Source organism: Rhincodon typus, chromosome 2, assembly GCF_021869965.1.
Source record: "Rhincodon typus isolate 14 chromosome 2, sRhiTyp1.1, whole genome shotgun sequence".
In the NCBI taxonomy this organism is placed as follows: Eukaryota; Metazoa; Chordata; class Chondrichthyes; order Orectolobiformes; family Rhincodontidae; genus Rhincodon; species Rhincodon typus.
This window is the reverse complement of record NC_063333.1, coordinates 86,963-97,153: the sequence shown is the minus strand read 5'-3', so window position 1 is coordinate 97,153 and position 10,191 is coordinate 86,963. Positions and strand designations below refer to the sequence as shown.

At 47.7% G+C, this 10,191-nt stretch overlaps 1 protein-coding gene across 1 annotated transcript in view; it reads left to right on the top strand.

The window, feature by feature from the left end:
• Window positions 1-6,406, top strand: part of LOC125487099 — an 8,160-nt gene extending 1,754 nt beyond the window's left edge. Inside the window, exons 3-7 of the mRNA XM_048617143.1 lie at window positions 486-727; window positions 1,164-1,283; window positions 2,847-2,954; window positions 4,402-4,620; window positions 6,137-6,406. Of these exons, the coding sequence (XP_048473100.1) occupies window positions 486-727; window positions 1,164-1,283; window positions 2,847-2,954; window positions 4,402-4,620; window positions 6,137-6,406 (959 nt within the window). The remainder of the gene's footprint in view (window positions 1-485; window positions 728-1,163; window positions 1,284-2,846; window positions 2,955-4,401; window positions 4,621-6,136) is intronic.
• Window positions 6,407-10,191: the final 3,785 nt, after the last annotated feature.

The window sequence follows — 10,191 nt, the reverse complement described above, 5'->3', positions numbered from 1 at the left end:
ATTGTTCCTGGGGTGTGGGGGGGTGATTGTACCGGGGGTGTAGGGGGGATTGTACCCGGGGAGTGGGGGGGATTGTTCCCGGGGGAGTGGGGGGGCTTGTTCCTGGGGATTGTGGCGGATTGTACCCGGGGTGTGGGGGGTATTGTACCCGGGGGGTGGGGGGATTGTACTCGTTATGTTTGTACGTGGAGTGCATAAGATATCATTTGAAAGTGATGTACATCACATCAACAATGTTACCCTCACCTGCCTTCTCTGTTAACTCATCTAACAACTGTAGCATGGTGGTAGTGTCACTGTCTCTGAACAAGGAGGCCCAGGTTCAAGCCCCACATGCTTGAGAGGTGTGCAATAACATCTCTGAACATGTTAATTTGGTAATATCTTGACACACAAATAGAAATATTTTGCTTCCCTTTTACATTAACTGTCAGTCTCTTCTCATAAACTCTCTTTGTTTCTCTTGTTTGTTATGGTTTCCCCAGAAGTTGAAGCCCAAAGTGTCAAGGAAAAGCTGCAGTCCCTGAGGTCAAGGTTCACTCAGCTGCAGGCTAACATTGAAGAAAATGGAAATGGTTATTGGGCGAGGGAGAGAACTGACCTTTCGTACTGCAATCAAAAGTTGGTTAACATCTGGTTACAGAGGATAGAGAAGGATGTCTCCTCACTATCTTGTCAGTGCACTGTCAGCCTGAGGGGAGTCTGCGATCACACTGAATGGGACAAGGTCAAATTTCACCAGTTTCTCAACAGACCTGATCAATTACTTATTTTAGAACTGCTGTTCACTCTTTTCTCTATCACCGTGGCTCACAGGCAAGCCACTGATTTTTTTTTTATTGACTCTGGGATGTGGGTGTCTCTGGCTGGGCCCAGCATTTATTGCCTGTCCCTAGTTGCCCCTTGAGAACATGGTGGTGAGCTGCCTTCTTGAATCACTGCAGTCCACCTGCTGTGGGTTGACCCAAAATGTCTTTAGGGAGGGAATGACCCAGGGACAGTGAAGGAACGGCGATATATTTCCAAGTCAGGGTAGTGAGTGACTTGGAGGGGAACTTGCTGGGGCGGTGTTCCCATGTATCTGCTGCCCTTGTCCTTCTAGATGGAAGTGATTGTGGGTTTGGAAGGGATTTGATTGATGTCAGAAATCTTCTTGATTGCAGCTTGAGAAGGTGCTTCAGGAGGAGTTGTGCTGGGTGTGTGGTGTTGAAGAGATGCTGAAACAGGTTAATGTAGTCCCACTTTCCCAGGAGGCAGTCTGTGATCAGCTACAGAATCACAAGGTACATCTGACAAAGAAACCTTGCCGCGTTAAACACTGCAGAAACAACATTCAAACCTGGAGCTCGGTGACCAGTGGTGATCCGCAGGGATCTGTTCTGGGATCTCTGCTCTTTGTGATCTTTATAAATGACTTGGATGAGGAAGTGGAAGGGTGGGTTAGTAAGTTTGCCGATGATACGAAGGTTGGTGAAGTTGTAGACAGCGTGGAGGGCTGTTGTAGATTGCAACGGGACACTGACAGGATGCAGAGTGAGCAAAGAAGTGGCAGATGGAATTCAACCCAGAAAAGTGTGAAGTGATTCATTTTGGAAGGTCGAATTTGAATGCAGAATACAGGGTTAATGGCAGGATTCTTGGCAGTGTGGAGGAACAGAGGGATCTTGGGGTCCACGTCCATAAATCCCTCAAAGTTGCGACCCAAGTTGATAGAGTTGTAAAGAAGGCGTATGGTGTTGGGGAATTGAGTTTAAGAGCCGCGAGGTTATGCTGTAGCTCTGTAAAACTCTGGTTAGACCACACTTGGAATATTGTGTTCAGTTCTGGTCACCTCATTATAGGAAAGATGTGGAAGCTTTGGAGAGGGTGCAGAGGAGATTTACCAGGATGCTGCCTGGACTGGAGGGCAGGTCTTATGAGGAAAGGTTAAGGGAGCTAGAGCTTTTTTCATTGGAGTGAAGAAGGATGAGAGGTGACTTGATAGAGGTTTACAAGATGATGAGACGCATAGATAGAGTGGACAGTAAGAGACTTTTTCCCAGGGCGGAAATGACTTTTATGAGGGGACATAATTTTAAGGTGATTGGAGGAAGGTATAGGGGAGATGTCAGAGTTAGGTTCTTCACACAGAGAGTGGTGGACGTGTGGAATGCACTGCCAGCAGTGGTAGTGGAGTCAGATACTTTAGAGACTTTTAAGCAACTCTTGGATAGGCACATGGAGGATAGTAAAATGTAGGGTATGCAGGGTAGTTTGATCTTAGTAGGATAATAGGTCGGCACAATATCGTGGGCCAAAGGGCCTGTATTGTGCTGTGCTGTACTGTTCTATGTTCTAACTGCAATCTCACTCACACTGCCACTCGCTGCCCCATTTGCAGTGAGCATTGCCAGTCTCCCAGCAATCCACAATCCTGCCCACCCACTCCCACAATCAGCTGGTCAGGTATCAATCAGGATGCAATGAGGGAAAGATCCCGGTGAGAAATCTCACTCAGCTGCTGGATCCAGTAGATGGGATCACAGAATCTGGGTGAGTAACCTCAAGCCTCGGGCTTCTATTGGCTCCTATACTGGGATCCCTGAACATCCCGGAAGCACCCTGTGCCAGGATCAACAAGCAGGTAGGAGGCAGGAGTGGAAGGAGAGGGACAGGAAGTGGGGGGCTGCGGGCAGGGAGAGGGCGTGGCAGAGGGAGAGGGAAAGGGAGAGGGTCAGGGAGAGCAGGAAGATATTGCAAGGGAATGGAATCGGGAGAGGTGTTATGATGCAGATGGAGGCAGTGAATGGTGTACTTTCATGTGAATCACTGATCCATAATACAGCCCGATCTTGTATTTGTTTTAGGCCATTGCAGTTCAGACAACCCAATGCCAACACAGAATGGCTGAATTGTTCACCAGCTTCAAAAAGATCCTGGGGAAATGTTCACAATCCAGGCAGGAAACTACTCAGGTAAGTAACAACTTAATTTGACATCATTCACTTTCACAGTGTAGAGAGAACTTTACTCTGTATCTAACTCCGTGCTGTCCCTGTCCCTGGGAGTGCTTGATGGGGGACAGTGTAGAGAGAACTTTACTCTGTATCTAACCCAATGCTGTCCCTGTCCCTGGGAGTGTCTGATGGGGACAGTGTAGAGGGAGCTTTACTCTGTATCTAACCCTGTGCTGCCCCTGTCCTGGGATAGTCAGCCATGGATAACTAAGAAAATAAAGGGGGGTATCAAATTGAAAACTAATGCATCCAAAGTGGCAAAGATTAGTGGGAGATGAGAGAATTGGGAAATCTTTAAAGGTCAACAGAAAGCCACAAAAGCAGTTGTAAAGAAAAGTAGGATAGATTATGAGAGTAAACCAGCTCAGGATATGAAAACAGATAGCAAAAGTTTCTACAACTATATAAAACAAAAAAGAGTGTCTAGGTAAACATTGGTCCTTTAGAGGGTGAGAAGGGGGATTTAATAATGGGAAATGAGGAAATAGCCAAGGCATTGAGCAGGTGTTTTGTGTCAGTCTTCACAGTGAAGGAAATGAATAACCTGCCAGTAATTGATGACAAGGAGACTAAGGTAGGTGAGGACCTAGAAACGATTGTTATCACTAAAGAGGTCACGTTGGACAAGCTAATGGGGCTAAAGGTAGACAAGTCCCCTGGCCCTGATGGAATGCACCCCAGGGGCCTAAAAGAGATGGCAGGGGAAATAGCAAATGCGCTCGTGGTAATTTATCAAAATTCGCTGGACTCTGGGGCAGTTCCAACAGATTGGAAAACAGCAAATGTGAGGTCACTGTTTAAACAAAGTGTTAGACAAAAGGCAGGTAAATATAGGCCCGTTAGCTTAACTTCTGTAGTGGGGGAAATGCTTGAATCTGTAATTAAGGACGAAATAGCAAGACATCTGGATTGATGCACCAGGAAAAGGTGTTTCCCCTTCTGCGTGTGTCTATGATCACAGGGCATCATCCCAGAATGAGGGGACATCCATTTCAGACAGAGATGAGGAGGAATTTCTTCTCTGAGTGCAGTGAATCTGGGGAATTCTTTACCACAGAGGGCTGTCAAGGCTGGGTTATTAAGTATCTTCTGGCTGAGAATGACAGATGTTATCAGGAAGGCAATTGAGGGGAAAAGGCAGGAAAGTGGAGTTGAGGATGATCAGGTCAGCTGTGAGTTCTTTGAAAGGTGGAGCAGATTGAATGGGCTGAATGGCTTCATTCTGCTCCTGCATCTTATGGACACCTCAAATCCACATTCCTACCTCCCCCTGATTCCAAGGACACCCAGGTCCCTTTGTCCATTGACATTTTCCAACCCCACCCCCCATCAGATATGGAATACTGTGCACATGTGTTTGTGATAGTCTGTGAGGAATTGCTGAGTGCGTGCTGTTTGTGAACAGGCCCTGCTGCGAACTTTGTGTGATCAATGTGAAGCTATCAGTCTGCAGAACACAGGGATCTTGTTGGGATTGGAGAGAGCCAGTTTCCTGCTCACTCAGTTTTCTGAAACAGACACAGAACTCCGCAGCTGCCTGCAAGAAACACAGTCACGGATAGCACAGCTTCATCCCATTGTGATCGACCGGCAAAACCTCAGTCAACAGCAGGAGCTGTCACAGGTAATGGAAAAGTGGGGAATGGGCAAACACGTAACAAACACAATAACAGCTCAGCAGAATACAAATCCAACCCGACCAATTACTGCCCCATCAGTCTCCTCTCGATCATCAGTAAAGTGATGGAAGGTGTCAGTAACAGTGCTATCAAACAGCACCTGCTCAGCAATAACCTGCTCAGTGACGCCCAGTTTGGGTTCCGCCAGGGCCACTCAGCTCCTGATCTCATTACAGCCTTGGTTCAAACATGGACAAAAGAGCTGAATTCCAGAGCTGAGGTGAGAGTGACAGCCCTTGGTATCAAGGCTGCATTCAACCGAGTGTGGCATCAAGGACCCCGAGCAAGATTGGAGTCATTGGGTATCAGGGGGCAAATGCTCCGGTGGGTGGAGTCATACCTGACACAAGGGGTCAAGGCTAAGACAGACAGATTTTTAATTGGAAAGGGAATCAAAGGTTATGGGGAAAAACAGGAAATTGGAATTGAGGATGACCAGATTAGCAGTGAGTGAGTGTGCACAGCAGGGAGTGATTGTGAGTGTGTCCAGTGTGAATAAAGCGGAGATTGAGTGCGAGTGTGTACAATAGTGGGTACAGCAGTGAGTGTGTACACCAGTGAGTGAGTGTGTATACAGCATTGTGTAACCAGTGAGTGTGTACAGCAGTGAGTGTGTACAGCAGTGATGTGTACAGCAGTGAGTCTGGGTGTGAGTGTGTACAGCAGTGATGTGTACAGCAGTGAGTCTGGGTGTAAGTGTGTACAGCAGTGTACAGCAGTGAGTGTGTAGAGCAGAGAGTGCGTACATCGGTGAGTGACTGAGTCTGTCCAGCAGTGTGTGTGTGTGTGTGTGTGTGTGTGTGTACAGCAGTGAGTAAGTGTGAGCATGTACAGCAGTGAATGTGAGAGTGCAGAGTCTCTGATGGTTGTGCCTCTTTATGCAGCAGCTGCAAAGGTCTCTGAAGGAACATGAGCCTGTGTGTGCTGTGCTGATCTCTGTCAGTTCCCAGTTGGCCCTACTCAATGCCAGTGATGGACTGTATTTTGCTGACACAGCAGCCAAGCTCCAGGAAGATTATCATCTTCTGTAGCATCAACTGCAAGAGGCAGCAATCTCACTGGAGAAGACCTTCCGCCCTTATCTCCAGGTATCTCAGTATCTTATAGAGAACTGTCTCCCAACAATGAGAGATTCTCAACAGAATCTCCTCAGATCTATGATAGAGCCTGGGCCTGGACTCAAACTCTGTCAGGAGTGAGAGGAGAGTGAGGGAGCATCCTGCTGAGAGATCCACCTCCTCAAAGGATCAACCACCTTGAGGGATCCACCTCCCTAGGGATAATCCACCTGAGGGATCAACCTCATTGATAGAGTAAAATCTCAAGGGATCAGCATCCTGAGGAACCGATCTTCATGAGGGATTGACGTCCTTGAGGAGTCTTCCTTCGGGAGGGATCAGTTGTGATCTCCCTGTTCCTGGTGTTTTGTGTTTCCTACTCTAACTCTGGTTGTGTTTCCAGTTGTTGGAGCAGGTGGCTGTGCTTTCTGATTCACTGCAGAAGGTCCAGGATCGAGTACAGAAACCATCAGGATTCCCCAGTGACTCTGAGAGAATCCAAGAACAGATTGAGGAAAATCGATCGATCTTTGAGGAACTGGGAAGCTTACGGAGAGCTCCGGATAACGTCATTGCCCAGGGGAAGGAGCTGTTGGCAAACAGCCAGAACCCAACAACTGATGCCAGGAATGGAGGCAAGTCCTCAGCAAAAACCCTTTGCCCTTGTTACTGAGGGGCAAAGGGAGGGAGAGGATGGAGGGGAATAGGGGTGCTGAAGGAGGGTCTGACGAGTTACAACTCTGGTATCTACCCGATTAATGTGGAAAATTGCCCAAGTATGTCCTGTACATAAAAAACAGAACAAATCCAACCCGGCCAATTACCGCCCCATCAGTCTCCTCTCGATCATCAGTAAAGTGATGGAAGGTGTCAGGAACAGCGCTATCAAGCAGCACCTGCTCAGCAATAACCTGCTCAGTGACGCCCAGTTTGGGTTCCGCCAGGGCCACTCAGCTCCTGACCTCATTACAGTCTTGGTTCAAACATGGACAAAAAAGCTGAATTCCAGAGGTGAGGTGGGAGTGACTGCCCTTGACATCAAGGCTGCATTCAACCGAGTGTGGCATCGAGGAGCCCGAGTAAAACTGGAATCAATGGGTATCAGGGGGCAAACGCTCCGGTGGTTGGAGTCTTACCTGACACATAGGAAGATGGTTGTGGTTGTTGGAGGTCAGTCATCTCAGCTCCAGGACATCTCTGCAGGAGTTCCTCAGGGTAGTGCTTCAGCTGCTTCATCAATGACCTTCCCTCCATCATAAGGTCAGAAGTGGGATGTTCGCTGACGATTGCACAATGTTCAGCACCATTCGTGACTCCTCAGATACTGAAGCAAACAAATGCAACAAAATCTGGACAATATCCAGGTTTGGGCTGACAAGTGGCAAGTGACATTCGTGCCACACAAATGCCAGGCTATGACCATCATAAGAACATAAGAACTAGGAGCAGGAGTAGGCCATCCGGCCCCTCGAGCCTGCCCCGCCATTTAATAAGATCATGGCTGATCTTTTTGAGACTCGGCTCCACTTACCCGCCCACTCACCATAACCCTTAATTCCTTTACTGTTCAAAAATTTATCTCGCCTTGCCTTAAAAACATTCAGCGAGGTAGCTTCAACCACTTCACTGGGTAGGGAATTCCACAGATTCACAACCCTTTGAGTGAAGAAGTTCCTCCTGACCTCAGTCCTACATCTGCTTCCCTTTATTTTGTGGCGATGCCCTCCAGTCCTAGTTTCACCTGCCAGCGGAAACAACCTCCCTGCCTCCACCTTATCTATTCCCTTCATAATCTTATATGTTTCTATAAGATCTCCCCTCATTCTTCTGAATTCCAATGAGTATAATCCCAGTCTACTCAGTTTCTCCTCATAATCCAACCCTCTCAACTCTGGGATCAACCGAGTGAATCTCCTCTGCACCCCCTCCAGTGCTAGTATATCTCTTCTCAAGTAAGGAGACCAAAACTGCACACAGTACTCCAGGTGTGGCCTCACCAGGACCCTATACAGCTGCAGCATAGCCTCCCTGTTTTTAAACTCCATCCCTCTAGCAATGACAGACAAAATTCCATTCGCCTTTTTAATTACCTGCTGCACCTGCAATCCTACTTTTAGCGGTTCATGCACAAGGACACCCAAGTCCCTCTGCACAGCAGCGTACTGCAATTTTTTACCATTTAGAACATAGTCCATTTTGCTGTTATTCCTACCAAAATGGATGACCTCACACTTATCAACATTGTACTCCAGTAAGAGACAATAATCACCAATAAGAGACAATCTAACCACCATCCCTTGACATTCAATGGTGTTACCATCACTGAATCCCCCACCATCAACATCCTGGGGGTTACCATTGACCAGAAACTCAACTGGACTCACCACATTAACACAGTGGCTACAAGAGCAGGCCAGAAGCTGGGAATACTACAGCAAGTAACTCACCTCCTGACTCCCCAAAGCCTGTCCCACCATCTACAAGGCACAAGACAGGAGTGTGATGGAATACTCCCCACTTGTCTGGATGGGTGTAGCCCCAACAACACTCAAGAAGCTTGACACCATCCAGGACAAAGCAGCCGCTTGATTGGCACCACATCCACAAACATCCACTCCCTCCACCACCGACGCTCAGTCGCAGCAGTGTGTACTATCTACAAGATGCACTGCAGAAATTCACCAAAGATCCTCAGACCAACACCTTCCAAACACACGACCACTTCCATCTTGAAGGACAAGGGCAGCAGATACATGGGAACGCCACCCCCTGCAAGTTCCCCTCCAAGTCACTCACCATCCTGACTTGGAAATATATCGCCATTCCTTCACTGTCACTGGGTCAAAATCCTGGAATTCCCACCCTCAGGGCTTTGTGGGTCAACCCACAGCAGGAGGACTGCAGTGGTTCAAGAAGGCAGCTCACCCCCACCTTCTCAAGGGCAACTAAGGATGGGCAATAAATGCTGGGCCCAAGCAGTGATGCTCACATCCTACAAAATGAATAGAAAAAAAAAATTGGGAGTTCTGGAGTCCATGGAGAGAATGGCTGAGAACATGAAAGACAGTGAGGGTAGAGGACAGAATAGGACATAATGTCTAGAGAGTGGATTGGGGCAAGAGGGTCTGAGTTCAGCAATCTGCTGGGATATCATCAGGACAGTGAGAGCTGTGTGAGAGGGAGAGAGGGGCGACCAAATGGACAAACACATGGAAACATAGAAGTGTACAAAATAGGAGCAGGAGCAGGCCATTTGGCCCTTCGAGCCTGCACCACCATTCAATATGATCATGGCTGGTCATGCAATTTCAATATCCCATTCCCGTATTCTCTCCATACCCTGAGGAGGTGATGGCCAAGGGTATTATCACTGGACTGTTAATCGAGAGACACAGATAGTGTTCTAGGGACCTGGGTTTGAATCCTGACACGGCAGATAGTGGAATTTGAATTCAATAAAATATCTGGAATTAAGAATCTAATGGTGACCATAAATCCATCTGGTTCACCAATGTCCTTTAGGGAAGGAAACTGCATCCTTACCTGGTCTGGCCTGCATGTGACTCCAGACCCACAGCAATGTGGTTGACCCTTAACTGCCCTCTGGGCAATTAGGGATGGGCAATAAATGCTGCCTAGCCAGCGATGCCCCCAGTCTGTGAATGAATGAATAAAGAGATCCCTTTAGCTGCAAGGGACATGTCCAGCTCCCTCTTGAATATATCTAATGAACTGGCCCCAACAGCTTCCTGTGGGAAAGAATTCCACAGGTTCACAACTCTCTGGGTGAAGAAATTCTTCCTCATCCCAGTCCTGAATAACTTACCCCTTTCTCTTAGACTGTGACCCCTAGTTCTGGACTTGCCCAACATCAGGAACATTCTTCCCATATCTAGCTTGCCCAGTCCCATCAGGATATTATTTGTTTCTATGAAATCCTCCCTTCATTCTTCTAAATTCTAGCGAATACAAGCCCAGTTGATCTAAGCTTTCTTCATATATCAGTCTGGCTATCCCGGGAATCAGTCTGGTGAACCTTACTTGGACTCCCTCAATAGTAAGAATGTCCTTCCTCAGACTTGAAGACCAATACTGTACACAATACTCCACGTGTACTCTGCCCTCATGGCAGACTGGTACAAAAGGTGAAGTCACATGGTATCAGGATGAGCTGGCAAGATAGATGCAGAATGGAGGGTTGTGACTAGTGGTGTTCCACAGGGATCAACGTTGGGGGTGGTATATAGGTGTGGATAGAGAATTGACAAATTGCCAGGTGACAGTGAGTGGGGATGAAGGGTTCTTTTTCAGGTTAGTAACCTGTGACTAGTGGGGTGATACAGGGATCAGTGCTGGGACCACAGCTAGCACACAGGAGCAGCAGGGAATCAGGAAGGCTAATGGAATGTTGGAGACAACAAGGTGCAGGGCTGGATGAACACAGCAGGCCAAGCAGCA